The sequence below is a fragment of the Peromyscus maniculatus genome, chromosome X, assembly GCF_049852395.1.
Source record: "Peromyscus maniculatus bairdii isolate BWxNUB_F1_BW_parent chromosome X, HU_Pman_BW_mat_3.1, whole genome shotgun sequence".
Lineage (NCBI taxonomy): Eukaryota > Metazoa > Chordata > Mammalia > Rodentia > Cricetidae > Peromyscus > Peromyscus maniculatus.
In genome coordinates this window covers 16,145,674-16,167,077 of record NC_134875.1, presented here as the reverse complement: position 1 = coordinate 16,167,077, position 21,404 = coordinate 16,145,674, and the positions used below count along the sequence as shown (strand labels likewise).

Here is a 21,404-nt window from a genome sequence, read left to right as displayed (position 1 = left end):
TCTTGCAGTTCACTAACATGATAAGAAGCTTCGGGCTCTTGGTCTTTTTTTTTTTATGTGCTTGAGTATTTTGCCTGCTTGTTTATATGTGTACCATGTGCACATAGTACCTGCAGATGCCAGAAGAGATCAGATCTCTTATAACTGGAGTTCTAGACGGTTATGAACCACCATGTGGGTACTAGGAACAGTACCCAGTCCTCTGTAAGAGCAACAAGAGTTCTTAACCAGTGGGTCATCTCTCCAGGTCCTTCTATCTTGATCATAAAAGTTGTACACAACTACTAATTCTTTTATCTCAAATGAGGAAATATGGTTAGATTTCAAAGATTTTTTTAAAGTGCTACGAGGTACAGAAATGAATATATTTGGAATGTCATACAAGAGGAGGGTATATCCATCTAATCAGATGTTCTATGTTCATTGTGTCATGTGCAGAAATTCAGAGCATGCATCAGCTTGTAACATGGTAGGTGCTGAAGCCCATAAAGATGTATTTAATATTCATTCTAATTTAAGACAGTGTCTTGCCAAGCGGTGGTGGCGCACGCCTTTAATCCCAGCACTCGGGAGGCAGAGCCAGGCGGATCTCTGTGAGTTCGAGGCCAGCCTGGTCTACAGAGCGAGATCCAGGAATCCAGGAAAGGCACAAAGCTACACAGAGAAACCCTGTCTCAAAAAACCAAAAAAAAAAAAGAAAGAAAAAAAAAGACAGTGTCTCATGTAGCCCAGGCTGGCCTTGAATGTCTTATCTTCCTGCCTTTACTTCCTAAATGTTGGAAGGACAGGTTTGTGCCAACATGTTGGGCTTTCTTTCTTTGTTCTTTGTTGTTATTGTTGTTTGAGACAGGGTTTCTCTGTGTATCCCTGGCTGTCCTAAAACTCACTCTGTACACCAAGCTAGCATTGCCCTGAGAGATCTGCCTGCCTCTGCCTCTGCCTCCTGAAAGCTGGGATTGAGGTGTGTACCACCATGCCTGACTACTATGGGCTGAATACCATCCTAGGCCATTTTGGATAGATGTTCTAGGAAAAAGTAAAGAAGCAAATAAATTTATGAAACTTTGAAGATTAAAGGCATTGCCATATTGCTTAGCAAATACATATAACTCCTTGGGTACAAGCCATATATGCAATGTTCTCCACGGTTTTCTGATCAAGAATTCCTTTGGTTAAGTAGTTGGCTTTTCCTCTTAACAGAGATGGTCTCATTATTTGCAGTTTTCAAAGACCAAGCAGCTCTATGGTGAGTTGCTATAGAGGAAACTCAATGCTCTTGTGGGTCTTATTTCTGAATGTGTGCCTCAATGATAGGAGTTTAGATCACCCTTCCAGAAATTTCAGTTCTACTGAGCTGAGTAATGGTTCCTATAGAGCAAATTATCATTTAAATAAGTAAATAATTGGTATGTACAAGCTTTCTCATTTTATAGAAAGCATTTTTATTTCAGATACCAAAATATAATAGCAATAATTTCCAGCCCTGGGGATTTTATTTTACAGTGACACTCTTTTGTACCCATTTGTGTTCTGTCTGGGGTTCCTGTTCATATATGATAGACAAAAATAGGTTCTGAACCCACTGTACATACATGCCACTTAGCCCATACTAAAGGGTCATGGTAAATAAACTGCTTTAAAGAGCAAATGCTTCCATTCTCATGCTTTCCTAAAAATAAACTGGAGGCAAAAGCAAAGCACATGTGAAAACAGAAAAGAAAATAAATGTCAAGCAACCCAACCTCCACCAAGACACAGGACTAGGAAATAAACGGAATAAATGGTTAACGATAGCTATTATCTTGAAGCTCTTACCATTTACCAAGCACTGCACAAGACATTTAAGCACAATTTTCTGGTCTTCAAAACAAACCTCCAAAGTTGACATTAGAAGCCTCATCTTTTAAATATTTTTATTTATTTATTGTAGGTGTAAGGATATTTTTCTGCATATATGTCTATATACCACAAGTGTGTCTGGTACACATAAATTACAGAAAAGGGCATCAGATCACCTGGGACTAGAATTACAGATGTTTGTGAAGTGCCATATGAGGGCTGGAAATTGAATCCAGGGCCTCTGGAAGAGCAGCAAGGGCTCTTAACTGCTGAGCCATCTCTCCAGCCCCCAAAGCCTCATTTTAAGATAAAGAAACAGGCTTAAGGGAACTAGCAGGCATGTATGTGCACATTCATTCAAGAAACTCCTATTAAATAACTACCAGGTGCCAGTCAAGTGTCTCAACCTGAAGCAGAATCTAGCATAGATTCAGATAAGTTTCAGAGCATCATCTGGTCTGCTACCCTTCAGCTAGGCCATGTGACACTTGTACTCAGAAAAACACACTCAAATAGCTCTCACACAATTATTAACTAGATACAACTTGATAGTGTCGGTTCTTCCTAAACCACAGCAATAATGTATACAATCTTTTGAAAGAAAGTTCATTCTATTTAGTCTGAAATTTTTTTATTTAACATTTATTTTATATGTATTTGTGTACCTGAGTGTATGTATATGCACCACATGCATGCAGGAGCCTGCAGAGGCCAGAAGTGGTGTCATAGTCCCTGGGCCTAGAAGTAAAAATGGTTGTGAGCCCTATAATGTGGATGCTAATAACCAAACCCAGGTCATGTGCAAGAGCAGCCAGAGCTCTTAATCACAGAGCCATATGTCTAGCCCCTACAGTCTGAAATTAACAGCAATGCTTTTTAGGAATCATCTTTTTGAAAGTCCACTATGGCTGATATGTGGGACAGACAAAATTACATTTTATTTTTGTGAGTCCCAGGTTCTGCTAAAAGATGGATGGGATTCTGAGTGTAATTTTTCCCTTTCAGTCTGAACAACAGATATGCTACACCATCTGTAAACAGAAATGACTTAGTATATACAAATGATTGTGTTATGATTTGAATCATAACATTTCCTTTGAAAATGTTATGATTCAAAAGGTGGAACAAATAAAAGGGTAATTCTGAAATCATCAGAAAATAAACTCCTATTAGACTACAGTAGTACAATATAGTATACTGTTCTTCAATAAAGGTACAATATTTTGAAAAATCCTTCTTTTGCTAACATGTATTGGAGCCTCTTTCCAACCCACTCCAATTCAGCAAACAGAGTGAATTTCTATTTGGACCCTCTCTGCATGCAAACATATAGCTCCTAACCTTACAATTAAAAAAAAAAAACAATAACAGAAAAGCTGTATGTTCCTACAATCACAGCAAATGGAAAGCTAGAGCCAGGGGATCCCAAGTTCCAGGCCAGCCTTAGCTACACCGAGAGTCTTGGCCTTTAAAAATAAAATAGGGCATGCATGGTGGCACATACCTTTAGTTCTAGCACTTAAGAGACACTGGCAGGCCATAAATATCTATATGAATTAAAGGCCAGCCTGGTCTACATACTGAGTTCCAAGCCACTCAGGACTACATAATGAAACTTTTTCTCAAATAAAAAGAGGGGGGAAGGGGGAGGAAGGAAGACTATGGTTAATGAAAGAGGCAAGACTTACAAAAGGCCATATATTCTAAGTTTCCATTGATAAATCTTCAAAATGGGCATACTTAGTGGTAAAAAGTAGATCAGAGGTTGCTCAGGAATTGATGGAATTGGAGAGATGATAGCTAAAGAGTAAATGATGTTTTCTGGAAGTGGTAAAATTATTGTAAAATTGATTGCAGTGATGGATTACAGAATTTGATAAACATAGGAAATGGATTGAATTTAAGTGGGTAAGTTGTATGGTGAATTACATCTCAGTAAATCTATTACGAAAAATACAAGGAAAGTGAGTATTTGTAAGAAAATAGTTCCTTTTAACAATGGATGCATTTTGCCCACCTCTCCTTTAAAAGAAATGTCATAAAAATAGATTTTAATAAAGGAAACAATGTCAAAAATACAAGAAGAAATTAGAGTTCATGGGTTATTAAATTAAAAAACAAAGCTGGACAGTGGTGGCACACCACTTTAATCCCTGCACTCAGGAAAGAAAGGCAGGCCAGGGGAATCCCTGAGTTCAAGACCAGACTGGTCTACATAGAAAGTTCAGGACAACCAGGGCTACACAGAGAAACCCTGTCTTAAAAAAAAAAAAAAAAAAAAAAAGCACACTTTGGAAATAGATGTAAAGTAAAAGTAATATATGAAAATACATTTTGAAAATATATTAAATACACACATATATATATATATATATATATATATATATATATATATATATATGACATTATAGGACCAGCATTACCACAGGATTGATTATGTATGTGTCTTACTCTCCTGGGTGATACATATAACATTACATTCTGAGGGTTTGTTTGTTTGTTCTGGTGCTGGGGAACAAACCCAGTGCCTTGTGTATTCCAGAAGCACTGTACCACTGAGCCACACCTCCATCCCAAAAGCTTGGTTTTAATGGACACACATGCCAAAGGATTTAAATCCTTCAGCTTTGGGAACTAGAGCAGAGAAAATAGAGATATCATCTGTATAATATATGGGAAATATTTTTTTTCTTATAGAATGTAAAACACACAACAAACAAAAGAAATTCCTTTCACCAAAAGAACTGATTTAAAAAAAAAAAAGTGATGAGTGGTTTGAGAGTGTAGCTCAGTGGCAGAGCACAGGATCCTGGGTTTCAGTCTCCAGCAACAACGTAAAGAAAGGTAATGAGGCAAGCCACACTGAGTGGAGATTGAAAACTAACAGAAAATTATAAGAATGTAAAGGAATATAAATCACTAAGGAAAAAGATAAATCCAATAAACAGGAAAAGTAGCAAAAAGCAGACTTTAAACAAAAAAAGGAATAACCAAAAAAATAATTGAAAAGATGTTATACTGTATTTATAATATAAATTTCAAAGGCAGTTCAATAACCATTTTATCACAACTTTTCTCAAGATAGGATCTCTTACTTCAGGACAGGACCCATGCCACAGACAACACAATGAGATTTTTGTCTCATTTTGTTTGGTTTGGGCTTTTTTTTTCCCCCCGGTCTTATTGTTTTTTTACTTGTTTATTTTGATTTCTGTTTTTGTGTTTTGTGGAGGTTTTGTTTGTACACATTTCTTGTGTTTTTGTTGTGTTTTGTTTGTTTTTAGAGAGTGAAAGGAAGAACATCAAGTTCGATAGGTCAGGAGGTGGGGAGGATCTGGGAGAATTGGGAAAGGGTTAATTACAGGATCAAAATATAAGAAAGCATTTTTTTTCAAAAACAAAGTTTAATTAAAATCAAGAAAGTGTCTCATGTGCCGGGCGGTGGTGGCGCACGCCTTTAATCCCAGCACTCGGGAGGCAGAGCCAGGCGGATCTCTGTGAGTTCGAGGCCAGTCTGGGCTACCAAGTGAGCTCCAGGAAAGGCGCAAAGCTACGCAGAGAAACCCTGTCTCGAAAAACAAAAACAAAAAAAAAAAAAAAAGAAAGTGTCTCATGTAGCCCAGGTTTGCCTTGAACTTCCTAGGGAGCTGAGGGTGGCCTTGAACATCTGATCATTCTGCTTCCACCTTCAGTTCAGTTTATGTACTGCTGAGGAGTGAATGGAGTACTTGGTGCTAGCACTCTACCAACTGAGTCATACACCAGCTCCAGTTCAACAACCTTTCATGTGACGATGTAAACAATGTTTTAAGATTTATTTTTTTCAAGTAAGTGTGTGTGTGTGTGTGTGTGTGTGTGTGTGTGTGTGTGTGTGTGTGTGTGTCACGTGTATCTGTGTATCTCGTATGTGTGTGCCACCTGGAAGCCAGAAGAGGGCATTAGATAGATCCCCTGGAGGTTGAGTTACAGGTAGTTACGCGATGCAGATGTGTGTGTGTGGGGTTGAACTCAGGTCCTCTAGAAGAGCAACAAGGGCTCTCAACCACTGAGCCATCACCCTAGCCCTAAACAGTACATATATTTTTAATCTGGCATTAGCAAGTGCCTATATATGCAATATGATCATTACAGATGTATTTTAGGTTTGGATTTGGCTCTTACCACAGGATTATTTTGCATTTTTTCACAAAGCATGTATTTTGAAAAACGAAATTATTTCAGTGATTACTACAAGAAAGTATGAAGTAGAGCTTAACAGTGATCAAAATTAGGAATCAATACAGCTTACATAATATAACAGTATAAAACAGGGAAGAAATCATTAAATTTGACAACTAAAAGAAGAAAGAAATTCTGAGATGGTCTTCAATCTAAGCATCCCCTACTTGGATGCAGTGGTACATCCCTTTAATTTCAGCAGTCCTTGAGAGGAGGAGGCAGGATGAAGTAGGATTGTCACTAGTCCCATGTCAGTCTGGGTTACTGCATTCCAGGCCAGCCTGAGATCCTGAAAGCTTGTCTTTTCAAAGCAAAGGAAAACAGACATCATATCAATACAAATGTCTGGAAGTGCTCCCGAGTACGTGCTTTGCAATCACCATCACTGTATGACCACTGTAAGGCTTACACAACATACAATAAGAAAGGACTTCCAAATCTGGGGAGGAGGGCCACAAGGTCTTCAGATGTTCAGTGTTTATTTGTGCTTTGAAGGAATGAATCAAGGAATTGAGAAAGTTGAGGATCAGAAGGAACGACTGAGAGGATAGAAGGAATAGGCTGCAAGGCAGTAATCCATCTTTCAACACAATTTTGTAGTTGTTTCTATCAGCTACTCTAATAATTCATGTGGTCAAAGCTGAACATTAATGTCGGGCTACAAAAGCCAGTTAGGCATCAACCAAGATTGGGGCGGGTGGGGGGTGGGGACTCTTTATCTAGAAGCAAGAGGCAATTCGGGGCCCAGAGTGATGAATGTTAAAACAGTGCTGATTGTAGGGTACAGTGAGCTCAGAGTAAGAGGACATCCAAAGCTAAGCTGATAAGACACCCCCGCAGAAGAAATGAAAAACAAATGGGTTTTCTAGCTTAGTCCTTGAGGAGGGATCCTTTCAGCAGCTCAGGACTTAAAGGATTTGAAGGTGGTCCAACCAGCTTTCATCTGTCGTGGGTCAGACACATTTGCATAGGCTGCAAGTGAAAAGGTAGTCTTGGCGTCACTGATATTCACATGTATATGTGTGTGCATATAGCACAATGGCATGCAAAGATAAGCATTGTGATTCAAATGAAAGGTCTTTAAAGCTAGAAAAGGATAAAACCTGCACTGCCTCCAAGTTTTTTATACTCCTCCAGTTCTGAAGCTCTTTTGCAACTTGATCAAATCTTTAAAATTTACAGATGATGAAAATATTTGCTAAATGCAAAATCTATGTAAAAGAAGTATTTTTTTTCCAGAAATGTGTTTGCATCATCTTCAAAATGATTGTTGGGGAAAGCTATTTTTATTAAAAAAAAAAAAGAATTCGCTTCCCTGGATAATTCTGAAAGCTCGCCTTAAAAACAAACAAGTTAGACATGGTGGCTCCTATTCCAGCACCCTTGAAGGCTGAGGTGGAAGGATTTCTATAAGATCAATGCTAGTCTGCACTGTAAAGTGATTTCCAGGTCAGTCAAACTGGACTAGAGTGAGACCCTGCCCCCCCCCCAAAAAAAAAGCAAAGCAAAACAAAAGCATGAAAGAAATAAAGAAAAAAAAGAAAGGAAGGAAAGAAGGAAGAAAGGAAGGAAACTAAAGAAACAAAACCAAGAAAACTCTACTTAATTTAATTTTATTTTTGTTTGTTGTTTTAAGACAGGGTCTCTCTACATAGCCCTGGTTGTCCTGGAACTTACTATGGAGACCACGCTGGCCTGGAACTCTCAGAGATCCACTCACTTTTGCCTCTTTTGCATGAGCCATCACACCTGGCCAGCAGGCAATTTTAAATGTCACAGGCTATTCCTTATCAATATAAATTGAGAATGAAAAGAAAAGCCTTTTGGAGGCAGCAAGATGGTTCAGCCGGTAGACACTGTTGCCAGCAAGCCTGAAAACCTGACCTGAGTTTCTTTGCTGGTAACAGCAGAAAGGTAGGAGGAGAAATCTAGTCATGCCATAAAGCTGACCTCTCATCCATCAGTATGTGCCACACACTTACATGTACACACAAGAAGAATATTTTAAAGAGAAATTTTTCTTTATTTTTAATTACTTTACATATATGAATGTGTTGTCTGCATGAATGTCTGTGAACCATGTGCATGCTATGCCTAGAGTCTCTGAAAGCCAGAAGAGGTCATTAGATTCCCTAGAAATAAAGTTATAGCCCACTGTGAGCAATCATGTGAGTGCTGGGAATTAAACCTGGTTCCTCTGGAAGAGCAAGTGTTCTTAACCACTGACCAATCTCTCAAGTACAGAAATTCCTTTCTTTTCCTTTTCTTTTTTTTTTTGGGGGGGGTGGTGTTTCAAAAGAGAATTTCTCTGTGTTACTCTGGCTCTCCTAGACCTCACTCTGTAGACCAGACTGGCCTTGAACTCACAGAGATCCGCCTGCCTCTGTTGAGATTAAAATCATGCGCCAACCACTACCTGGCTATGGAATTCCTTTCCTTATTCATCTGAATCATCATTGCTCAGTACCCACAGTGCAAATGAGTCTAAGCCATGCTTGAACATGAGCTTGAAGATGTAATGATAATCACAAACATAATGGTCACAGCCACAAAATAAATGTTCTAAACATATTAAGTATTTGCATTCACCTATTTTAAAATTTTTATTATAACATCTGACCTTTTGAGGACAGCTATTTAAAGTACAAGCTATAAAAGTATACAAGATGGCCCACTAAAGTCAGAACCCACAATATCCAATGTAGACATATAACTAAATGCCAGCTCTCTTATTCCATGGCTATTCATCACTTCCTGGGTTTAGAAATCTAATTTTGAAATGCACAGCATCTGCAACAGTAAATCCAATTAAAATGGTTTACTTTGGTTTATAATGCGTGCAGGAGAACACACAATATCTGTTAGTGGTTCTTCCAAGGTTACAACAAAGGAAGCAAAACTGACCCTCTTTTGTAAACTAACAGTGCAAAATGATAGATCAAATGATGGGGCTTGCAAATGCAAATTCAAGAATGTTCCAGCATATGCATACTCCTTCTAAGTGCCATCAAGAAAGCTAAGAATAACTACACCTCATCACACCGGTTCATTTTTAATAGAGGAATTTTTTTTATAAATAACTCTGTTTTCCTTGTCAACATGCTGGATACTCAATAGCTAAGGTGTCAGCTAATTAACCAACAGACACAAGACTGCAAATAAAGACCCTAAGGAGCAGAGAATTTGCAGTACCCCCTGAATGTAAATACAGGACTTGATGCTGACCTGGCTGAAATATATTTTGAAGGGGCAGGCAGCACAATGTCTATCAGACTCTCCAGTCCCCCAAAGACATTCAAACTTCATATTCTAGCAGCATGTGAACTTTCTCTTTCATCTAGAAACTTTACAAAGAATCAGCAACAAATTATTAAAAATAAACTCTGAGTCAGGAAGAGGGTACAAATCTGGGATCCTAGCATTCAAGAAGGCTGATAAGAGGATCATCAGTTGGAGGGCAGCTGCTTTTTGAGATCCTTCCTCAAAAAAAAAAAATGAAGAATATATGACTTCATAATACATGAAGTCCATGTTACATATACGGCATAACTTAGTGGTACACCACAAGCATGGCATGCCCTGGGCTCTAATTCCACTCCCCAGCATGCAATAAGAGATATTGATGTCCATGAAGAAAATTACAGAAAAATATTCATTGCTTGGGCTACAAAACAAGTTTCAGGACAGCCTAGGCTATAGTGTAAGAACTTATCCCAAATAAGTAAACAAACTCACTAAATTGACCTATAGATTCTAAGCAATACCTAGCATAGCCTAACTAGATTTTTTATATACAAATTGACAAATTAATAATAAAAACTAAAGTTCTGAAGATTGGCAAAGGATCTAGAAGAGCCAAAACAATCTTTTTATTACTTTTATTTTTATTTATTTTGAGTGGAGCTGGAAAGATGGCTCAACAGTTAAGAGTACTTCCTGTGGCCAGGCATGGTGGCACCTTCAATCCCAGCAGAGGCAAATCTCAGGGAGTTCCAGGGCAGCCTGGCCTAGACTACCTGACTGAATCCATGGGCTCAGGGCTCAAGGGTTCAGTGAGAGACCCTGTCTCAAGGAACAAGGTGGAGAGCTACTGAGAAAGATAGCCAGAGTCAACACCTGGCCTGCATCTGCACACACATTTGCATCCATACAAAAACACAAGGTTCATATGTAGTAATGAAGGAAGACTTCCCAGAGTCATTGTTTATTTAGAGTTTTCAGATAGTTCTGCAAATTTGGGTTACAATGTTCCTTAGCTTTCAGCACATCAAAATGAGCAGTGGAGGATGGAGCCTGGAGCCAGAGACAGTAAAAGACAGTAGGAAGAACTGACAGCAGTAAGAAATGACAGCTAACAGAGAAGAGCTATATGGAAAGATTAGACAAAGCAGACATTATCAATTAAAAGGCAGAAAGATTTGCCATAGAGACAGAGAGCCTCCACTGGAACCCCTGAGCATTGTATACATCATATTAAAGTAACTGATGCTGTCCTAAAGACAGTCTTGAGTCATCAGGAAAGGATGCAATTATTTCAGGTTCAGGAGTCTGGGAGGTAAGTAATCTCTTTGAAAACCTTTCCATCCAAAATGGTTAGAATTCTGAGAAGAAAAATAAGCCAGGCACTAAAGGTGCTGATGCTCAGTTTCCCAGAGAATGTTTGGGTTCCCAGAGAAGTTTGCCATGGAAGATAGTCAATATAATGTGGTCTAGGACTGGGGAAGTAGTTCCAGTGGTAAAGTGCTTGCCTAGCATGCATGAAACCCTGGGTTCAATCTGTAGAAACACATTTAAAAAAACTGGAATGGTGGCTTATACATGTAATCCAAGTACTGGGGAGGTAGAGGTAGAAGGATCATGAATTCAGGGTCATCCTAAACTACATTGAGCTGGGCTACATGAGACCTTGTTTCAAAAAAGAAAATTTTTAGCCTCATAAAAAATCCATTACTGTTGGAATATATTTTACAACATTGTGCAATGTACAGCAAATAAGTGCTGTCATTTATACTCTATTTGAGCTAAAACTTAATGATGCCAAATTGCACTTGAAACCAAATTTATACATGAACAGGTTTTCACAGCACCTTAACTTCTCAGTTGGGTGAGGTTTTATTAGATGAATAGAGTTTACTTTCTTCATGGAGTGCAAAATATTTTTCCCTATTCATCATTAGGTAAGATGGCATGTGAGAAGGCAAAACTGCAAAAGCAAGCTCAAAAGAAAATGATATACTAAACATGTGGTTCTTTATTACTCAGGCTGTGCTATCAATATTTCCATAGGGAAGTAGACTTGGGAATGTCAGTTAAGAGAAGACAAGATGAAACAAGGTTTGCCTCTCCCAACTTCTTCCCAGCTCTGGACTTCTTGATCAGTTCAACCTGAATGCTCCACAAAGATCACATATTCAGTACTGAATCCTGGGGTTGAGAATGTTATCTCAGTGGTAGAGCATGTGCTTAGTATGTGTGAGGCTCTGAGCTCCATTCTGAACACTAAAATAAAACGATAAACTGAACCCAAACTTGTCCTACCTCTTCCATTCCGTCTTTTGTTTGTTTAGTTGGTTTTAGTTTTTCTCTTGAGACAGGCCCTCACTATGTAGCCCTGGCTAGCCTCAAACTCAGAGAAATCCCCCTGCTTCTCCTTTCCCAGAACTGAGATTAAAGATGTGTACCACCACACCTGGCTTCCATTTGTAGTCTTTTTCCCCCCTTGGCTTTTCAAGATGGGGTTTCTCTGTGTAACCATGGCTATCCTGGAACTAGCTCTGTAGACCAGACCAGCCTCAAACAGAGATTCCCCTGCCTCTGACTCCCATGTGCCACCATGCCTACCCACTCTAATTATTTTTAAAATCATATACAATTCTGTAAACCAACTATGTTTTCCCCTTTCTGTTTCGTCTTTGCCCATATTATTTCCTATGTCTGGAATACCTTCTCTGCCTCTGCCACATCCATTCCTATCCCTTATGCACCTGGAAAAATTTTAATTCCCCATGTCTTGTGCATCCCTAGCCAGTTGAAGACCTTCTCTCTCCAGAAGCAAAAATCTATCAGTCATCTCTGGGCTGCCTCAGAAGAGAACCTGTGTACACACATATAACTATGTAACAAGTGATCTTTCAAAGGGTTCTTTGTGGCAATAAAAACTTTCTAAACACATTTGTAGATATATTAATATTTTAAGTATATGAAATCCAGCCAGCCGTGGTGGTGCACACCTTTAAGCCCAGCACTCAGGAGGCAGAGCCAGGCAGATCTCTGTGAGTTCAAGGCCAGCCTGGTCTACAAAGCGAGTTCCAGAATAGGCTCCAAAGCCACACAGAAAAATCCTGTCTCAAAAAAACAAAAACAAAAAAAAAGTATATGAAATTCTTTTTTGCATTTAAAGTTATAAACTAGGCATGGTGGCACACACTGGTAATCCCAACACTTAGGAAGTGAAGGCAGTAGGATCCAGAATTTGAGATCAGTTTTGAGACTGTCAAAAAGCCAAAAATGGGCTGGTGAGATAGCTCAGCAAGGAAGAATGCATGCTGGCAAGCCTGGCTGCCACAAGGTGGAAGGAAAAAACAGATTCATTTTCAAGTTGTCCTTTGACCTCTGCATATATGCTAAAGTACATGCTCCCACACACATACACACAGAAAAGACAAAATAAGTATAATTTTGAGAAGAGCAAAATAAAGTTATAGAACAAGCTGTACATGGTGTTACAAACCTGGAGTTTCAGTTACTCTGGAGGCTGAGGCAGGAGATCATTTAAGCCAGGTATTCAAAAGCAACCCCAGGCAATTAAAATAAATGTCCATCTCAAAAACAAACAAAACTGTAAAGTTATAATATCCCATAGTGTGTGCCCCAGCCACAGGAATACTTGTCTTTGTAGGCAGGTAGAGGTTAACTGCTGAAAATACTGAAAGACAAATAAGAGCTGCCAGCCAGCCCCTCCACCCCTACTGCACCCCTACCCACAATCCCACTAAAGCACAGCACTTTGACTGGTATCATTTAAATGCTAGGATGTGTTGCCATGTCATAGTGACTGGGAAATAGCAGCATGCTAGAAACTTCCAAGGATCAAGAAAGTGAACCTAGCCAGGCGGTGGTGGCGCACGCCTTTAATCCCAGCACTCGGGAGGCAGAAGCAGGCGGATCTCTGTGAGTTCGAGGCCAGCCTGGACTACCAAATGAGTCCCAGGAAAGGCGCAGAGCTACACAGAGAAACCCTGTCTCGAAAAACCAAAAAAAAAAAAAAAAAAAAAAAAAGAAAGTGAACCTAGAACGAAGAGAAACACTTGGCAACAGAAATGTCCACTTGTATTTCATTATTGAGATTTGGCTGGGATTGTAGCTTTGCCTAGCATCCATCCACTGGCCCTGGAGCTCAATCCCCAGAACTTTCTCTCACATACATAAGTGTGTGTGTGTGTGTGTGTGTGTGTGTGTGTGTGTGAGAGAGAGAGAGAGAGAGAGAGAGAGAGAGAGAGAGAGAGAGAGAGAGAGAGAGAGGGAGAGAGGGAGAGAGGGAGAGAGGGAGAGAGGGAGAGAAAGGTGGGAGAGTGTGTGTTATCAGTGGTACACATGGGGGTGTACTAATCCCAGCACTGAAGATTATTTTGAGGCCATCCTGAGCTACATAGTGAGACTTTGTTGCATTTTAAGGTTTTTTATTTCCCTATGAAGTTGGTTTTTAGCTCTCACTGCACATTGCACATGCACATAAAGTTTCCCTTGGTTTCTTTTGTAGCCTCCCAAATTCATTTAAATTGCCCTTAAACCCTGAAGGAGTTTGTGCCCCATCGCCACACTTCCCTTAATGATTTATTATTACATACAGAAAATAACATTGGCCACTTCCAAACAAAATACTCAAGACCAAAGGGTTCTTTGTTACTAAGAAGCTTTAGACAGAGCCCTGAGTTTCCTGTGGTTTAACTGAAGACATTGGTGTGACCTCCTTCCAATTCGTGGACAGCTTCGAACAAGAAATGGAATTTGGAACACATGCTGTGGGTACCTGATTTGAGAAAAGAAAAACTACACCAAGTCTAGTTTTTAATTCCCAAGTTCCCATTACAAGAAACATTGACAGGGTAAGCACCACAGAGGCACAGAAGACATGGCCAGCAGCTGCAGCACCTGGCAGATATTCCTGGACTCCCAGTGGTCCTATAGGAACTTCAAGTCTTGGAGCCTCCACATGCTCCATGGTACATCAAGCCCAAAACCCAGCAACTCCGACTTGCTCAACGTGTGTACATCAAACCCCACTTTGCACCACTCTCAAGCCTTCACCAAAATACAGTGGCAGCAGTAAGGGATTTATTAGCTTTGGTTTCCTCCCTCCAAGACAAGTAGGAAAGAGCTTCTGCCTTTGTAGTAAGAGCCCCAGAGAGGCAGGCAGCTCCTGGGACCAAGCTGGGAAGATGTGGTGGTCCTGGTGGATAAGCGCAAATCCTTGGCAGCAGACTGCCTACAAACTCCTCCTCCAACTTCAGGCCCGCGGCTTTCAGAATCCGAGCGCCTTTTTGACTTGGACCTAGCACGTGTTAATGAAACAAACAGCAACCACCCACACACGTAAATAAACCTAGCTTTTTTTTTTTTAACTACAGGGAGTGTTACAAGGAAGTGTATCCTCAGGGAGGCTTGGCCCCGGGGTGTGGGATGCACAGTGGGAAGATCCCTTGTGTTCCCAACTCCACCAGGAGGCACCTAGATGGGTGGAAAGTGGGTAGGAGACATGGGACAGTCTCACCTTGCTTGGCGGGCTTCTGGAGGTCCGCCTGTGGGGCTTGAGCGGAGTTGAAACCACTTACACCCTCGGCGGGCAGCTGGCCTGAGAAACTGAGGACCACAGCCTGGATGGCTCCAAGCTAGAAGCACCACTGCGGTGGGGGGCGTAGGGGGGGAGTTATAGGGTGAAGAGGGGAGAGAGGGGGAGAAAGAGAGAGAGAGAGAGAGAGAGAGAGAGAGAGAGAGAGAGAGAGAGAGAGAGAGAGAGAGAGAGAGAGAGAGAGAGAACAAACGCCGAGTGCTTGGAGAAGACAAAGTACACCCCCACAGCAGGCTGGGAGGGAGCTGGGAAGAGGGAACAGGCGAGAGCTGAGTCCCAGGCCGCTGGGTGGGAGTGCTCCAGGAAACGTTACTCACCTGCCACGAAGACTGCCTGCAGCAAGCAGAGGTAGTTCTTCCCGTACTTCTCTTCAATCCTAATACGATGCAGTGCCATGGCCATGTCCACCTGCACCGGGACTGCCTGCGTGAACGGCAGGAAACTGCAGCCGTCCCGGTTCAGCAAACGATTCCTAATACTGGGCATCTGAGCAACAGCCCTGGGCAATTGCCTGAACGCCATCCAAGGCGAGGCAGGAGCGGGAACAGGAGGGGGCCCTACTGGAGGGGGCCCTGCTTCCGCCATCCTCAAGCCAGACTCACGGGTCGGCGACCCCAACCCCAACCCGCCGCTGCCGGACTCCGGGCAGGCAAGCAGCCCGCCTGTGCAAGCAAGCACAGACACAGCCGGAAGGGTCGCAGCCTGAGCAGTTCTGAGGTTCAGAAGACTAGAGCCCCCTAGCTGGGACCGACAAGCCCCAGGACAGAGAGCGCTATGTGTCCGGAGCCCAGAAACTTGCAGAGACTTCAGGACTCTGGCAGCAGAGTGCTTCTGGCTTCAGCTACTGAGAGTTGAGAGCAACTCCACTCCCTGTGGGTGTGCACCCACATCCCCGCCTAGTTTCTAGCGGGATGAACAGGGGCGGGACACCAGGAACCGGAGGGGACAGCCCCCGCAGAGACGCCCACGGAGAAATTGTGGAGGCTGGCGCTAGGCTGCAGCACGTGGTGGGAGGGGACAACCAGATCTCACACTCTGGGCAGTGGGAGCTGGAGCGGGAGGTTCCTTGCATCCTGCTTCCCAGGGCGGGGCGGGGGTGGAGTAGAGATGCACAGTGTGGGCACCTGCTGATAACACTGCTAGAGCGCTTTACTGGTGCCAAGAGAGCAGCCTTGGATAGTCGGAAAAGGTGGGTGCTGAAGCCGAAATGTGCTTTCTCCCACCCTGCCCCTCACTGGCCTGCAAGGGCTCAAGCACACTCAATCTCCACCCTTGGTTCTCAAGGGCTAGGGTCCTGGGAAGCCTTGTATAATACACTGGGCTGCCATCTTTTACGGGTTTGGAATCATGGTTTGCTTTAGAAATGACAAAACAGAAATGGGCCAGTGAGATGGCTCTGAGAGTAAAGGCCCTTGCTGGGCAAACCAAGTGATCTGAATTAATGGAACCCATGTAACTTAAGGCAAAAGAAGAGAACTGAGTCCACAAAATTGTCCTCTGACCTCCACATGCGCTGTGGCACATACATTATGCACAAAAAGAAGTAACAGAAGCAGGGGCTGGAGATTTAGGGCAATTGGTAGAGTGCATTCCTAGCATGCAAAGGCCCTGGGTTTCATCCCTCAGGAGATGGACTTTGGAGGACCAAGGTTATCCCTAACTATATAGCTCATTCCAGGCCAGCCTAGGCTAGAAAAGACCACGTCTCAAAAAAATCACACACACACACACACACACACACACACACACACACGCACGCAACAGTAAATACCAAACAACAACAACAAAAATGGGGGGGGGGGGCAGCAAGAGAAGGTAATCTCTTGAAAACCCAAGTGGAAAAGGATAGGAGGTCCCAGCCCTTTCCTCCTCCTGAGCTTGGGAGTTTAGAGGGTGCTGTAGGAGGAGTGAGGAGAGGCAGGCTGCTCATCAAAAAGCTATAGCACCATGAATTTGAAGGCCAGCAGAGAGGAGTGTATGGGAGGGTTTGGAGGGAGGAAAGGGAAGAGAGAAATGTTGTAATTAAATTATAATCTCAAAAATAAGAAGTAATAAAGCTATAGCAACTGAGGAGAGGCCGGAGTGTCAAGTTAGAAACTATGAAATTGTAATCCAGTGTCCAAGTCCTAGGGATTTGCCCCAATTTTACTCTAATACTAGCAGCCTTTTTGGGAATTGCAAGCATCACTCTTTTCTTAGCCATTATCCTTTTCAAAATGTTCTGACAAGAGTGTACTGTTACATAGGCCAACCAGTCTAAGTGGGTTTATTGTTTTTAAGCCCTTTATGTTTGGGTTACCACCGATTTGTACCTGAGGAGAGTCAATGCAGACAAGTATAAAATTTGGAATCAATAACTCCTGACTTTTTCATGTTAGCCTAGAGTCATGGAGTGTTTGGGTTTAAACAGTGAAGTGAGAGTACAGTATTGATTGCTAAATCTCTGTCATAAGGGTTCACATCATTCACCCAAGTCTAAATATCACATCTTCTAGGAAGGACAGAGGAAATTAGAATAAGAGAACATTATTGTATTGTAGTAAATTAGATGCAACTAATTAGGAGAAAACAGAACTCCAAGATGCTGAACTTGTAGGTAGACAATAAAATGAAAAGCTATCCTTACTAGGTGGACTTTGGAGAGGTTCTATAGAATTCAGGAAGTCTCCGAACATTGAGAGGGTTACCAAATGAAAACTCAATTTAGAACAGGGATAAGGGAAACTTCAAGATTTAGCTAACAAGGAGGACCCTAAGAAGGACGCATGGATCGCCTTGGGAAGAGGAAACAGATGAGATCTCCTGGGTAAACTGGGAGCAGGGAGGAGCAGAGGAGAGGGAATGGGGGATGGGAACATGAGGGATCAGGATGGTCAGGTTGGGGGAGGGACAGAGAGGGAGAGTAACAGCAAGGAAAGATATATCTTGATGGAGTGGGCCATTATGGGGTTAGGGAGAAATCTGGTGCTAGGGAATCCCAGGAATCCACAAGGATGACCCCAGCTAAGACTCCTAGCAATAGTGGAGAGGGTGCCTGAACTGGCTATCCTCTGTAATCAGATTGGTGACTACCTTAATTGTTGTTATAGAACCTTCATCTGGTAACTGATCCAAGCAGATGCAGAGATCCACAGCCAAGCACTAGGCCTAGCTCTAGGAGTCCAGCTGAAGAGAGACTGTATAAGTCGGGGGTGAGGGGTCAAGATCATGCCAGGGAAACCCACAGAGACAGAAGACCTGATCTCATGGGAGTTCATGGAGACTCTAGACCAATAGCTAGGGAGCATGCATGGGACTAACCTAGGTCCTCTGCATGTGGGTGATAGTTGTATAGCTTGGTCTGTTTGTGGGGCCCCTAGAAGTGGGACCAGGCTGTGTCCCTGGTGCATGAACTGGCTTTTTGGAGCCCACTCCCTATGGTGGGATGCCTTGCTCAGCCTTGATACAGGAGGGAGGAGCTTGGTCCTGCCTCAACTTGATATGCCATGTTTTGTTGACTCCCATGGGAGGCCTGCCCTTTCTGAGGAGTGGCTTGGGGGGTGGGGTAGAAAGGAGGTGGGGAGAGGGAACAGGAGGAGAGGAGGAAGGGGAAACTGTGGTTGGTATATAAAACAAATTTTGAAAATCAATAAAAAAAATTGTGTAATTAAAATTGATTAATGTAAAAAGCCACATCAAATTCTTGGGCTGGCTTTTCTGCTATAGATGTAGGGGCATCTTTCACTTTTGCTTGTTTATTTAGTGTCTATACCCTGCGACATTCCTGTAGAGAGCTGATTTGTCCTACTGTAGGTCCTCGTGATGTAGCCAGGAGTGCTAGCAAACCCTAGATTCAGGGTGGGACTGTTCTCATGGCTTACTAGATCATTGTAGTCTGTCTCCTCGGTCATTGAATAGTTTTAAACCAAACAGACATAATCCCAGAACTTTCTGGAACTAATAGTAGAACTTTTTTTTTCCATTGGATGGTTATAAAGTAAGCCTGAGGCTGCAAAGGCATCCTACCTAAGAATGAAACCTAAAGATGAAAGTAGAGCTGAGATGGAGAAAGAAATTGATTCCTAATGAAATTATTTAAACATTTAGAGCCTGGGGCTGGAGAGATGGCTCAGAGGTTAAGAGCACTGGCTGCTCTTCCAGAGGTCCTGAGTTCAATTCCCAACAACCACATGGTGGCTCACAACCATCTGTAATGAGATCTGGTGCCCTCATCTGGCCTGCAGGGATACATGCGTGCAGAACACTGTGTATGTAATAAATAAATCTTTTTTTTTAAGTCATTTAGAGCCAGCCATGCCTGAAGAAATTATTCACCACTTTCCTAGGTTTCCCAGTTGTATAGATTGCTATGTTTTCTTTTGTGTTTAAACCTGTTTGCATTTGGAGTACTGTCATTTACAATGAAAAGATGCTCTACTAAAACATTAAGACTAATGCAACATATAACTTCATTTAATTCTGCACTAGTAGAACCTTGGTGGGTGATAGTTGTTAACTGCAGGGAGTTACCTTGACACAATATGCTAATCTTGCCCAAAGAAATGAATGAATCAAGTAATTAGACATAGACACAATGTTTCTTCCTTCTCAGGAAGAACCTCAGAATACATATCCTCATGAGGCACACCTTTAATCGCTGTACTCGAGAGGCGGAGCAAGGCAGATCTCTGTGAGTTTGAGGCCAGCCTAGTCTACAGAGAGAGATCCAGTACAGGCACCAAAACTACACAAAGAAACCCTGTCTCGGGGGAAAAAAAGAAAGGAAGTAAGGAAGAAAGAGAGAGAGAGAGAGAGAGAGAGAGAGGGAGGGAGGGAGGGAGGGAGGGAGGGAGGGAGGGAGGGAGGGAGGGAGGAAGGAAGGAAGGAAGGAAGGAAGGAAGGAAGGAAGGAAGGAAGGAAGGAAGGAAGAAAACATATCCTCACTTGTTTTCATTTTTTTTCAGTTCCATCTTTTGTGACTTTAAAAGCCTAAACTTTGCTTTCTGTAAAAAGTACTGTTTCATGGGTCAGCTTTTTTCCCCCTGATGTTCATTAAAAGAAACGGGTCCTTCAAAACTTGCTGTTCTGATGGTTACTTGCTTTAAGAACAGTTCCAGTGCCACTATATTTGTAGGAAACAAATCTCTTCCACAAATGTCAGCAGTCCTTTCATGAAATGCTTTGAGTATGATGAGGATATATTCAAAACAGAAACGTTACTGCTCGAGGAAAAGTCGACTCTAGAGTAGTATTTGATATCATAACTCCTGACTCCTTCAATTTTTAGCTGCAATTAGTGATGAAGCATTTAGGTGTAACAGTAAAGCGAAAATACAGGGTTGGTTGCTAAATTTCTATACTGCCCAACTAATTATTTACTAAGGTTAATTAGAACTCAATACTGGCATTTGTGAAACAGTGTGATCTAAGAAAACCGGTGTCACCACACTGGTTATGTAGGTTGCCTAACAATAAAAAAGTACACACATACACACACACACACACACAACTGGGTATGGTGATTCATGCTTTTAATGTCAGCACTGGGGAAGCAGAGGCAGGCTGATGTCTGTGAGTTCAAGGACATTCTGGCCGACATAGGGAGTTCTAGGCCAGCCAGGGATACATAGAGAGATCAGTTCACCGTGGTTCTCCATAGTGCCAAGAAAGACATCCCTTAGGTGTCCATGGAGGCCAGAAATATTGGATCTCCTGAGTCATGGTATTTATGAGCTGCCAGACTACATGGATGCTAGTGTCTCTCTCTCTCTCTCTCTCTCTCTCTCTCTCTCTCTCTCTCATTTTACACTATAGCTCAAGATGTTCTGAAACACATTATACAGGCCAAGCTATCCTCAAACTCCCAGTAATTTTTCTGCCTCATTCTTCTGAATGCTGAGATAACAAGGATAAGCCACCTTACCAAGCTCAGATTACTTTACTTAGGAGCCTACTCCTCTTCTGCCGTGATAATTTTTCCAACCCAGAACCTTGTTTTTCATTCATCCTATCTATCTAAAGGCTATCCAGCCCAGATAGACAGCTTTATCCAAGCCTCCTACAGCCGGAGCTGTGCGCTGTCATATCAGGGTAATGATAACCATTCTTAGTTTTAATAGAACATTGATTTGGCACAACTTGAAATAACCTTGTAGCTGAATAAGAGTCTTGCTATAGCTACCAGAATTGAGAACAAGCCTGGAGCCAGAGGCATTGTTTGCTCACCTGATGTCTATAGTAGTGGGATTGATGTTTGCCTGAACAGCAGATTCCTCCCAGTTCACCGTGGTTCTCCAGAGTGCAAAGAAAGACATCCCTTTCCCTCTTTTTCCCCAGTGTTTAACTCAAGGCTTTTTTCTGTATAAAACTTAGCCTAGGTGATATGAAATAGCAAAAGTAACACATACCATTTCCATTGTCTTCTTTTTAAATGTATAAACCCGGGACTGGAGAGAAAGCTCAGCAGTTAAGAGCATGCACTGCTCTTGCAGAGGACTGGAGTTTTCTTCTCAGCATCCAA

The 21,404-nt window shown here is 42.0% G+C and overlaps 1 protein-coding gene across 3 annotated transcripts in view; it reads right to left on the bottom strand.

Moving 5' to 3' along the window:
• Mcf2 (MCF.2 cell line derived transforming sequence) overlaps positions 1-15,813 on the bottom strand; it is a 102,382-nt gene extending 86,569 nt beyond the window's left edge. Inside the window, exon 1 of one of the 3 annotated variants that reach the window (XM_015987387.3) lies at positions 15,223-15,813. In XM_015987387.3, the coding sequence (XP_015842873.1) occupies positions 15,223-15,490 (268 nt within the window). In that variant the 5' untranslated portion in view covers positions 15,491-15,813. The remainder of the gene's footprint in view (positions 1-15,222) is intronic. The other 2 variants (XM_015987385.3, XM_015987386.3) reach the window with 2 other exon arrangements.
• Between the last annotated feature and the right edge of the window lie 5,591 nt (positions 15,814-21,404).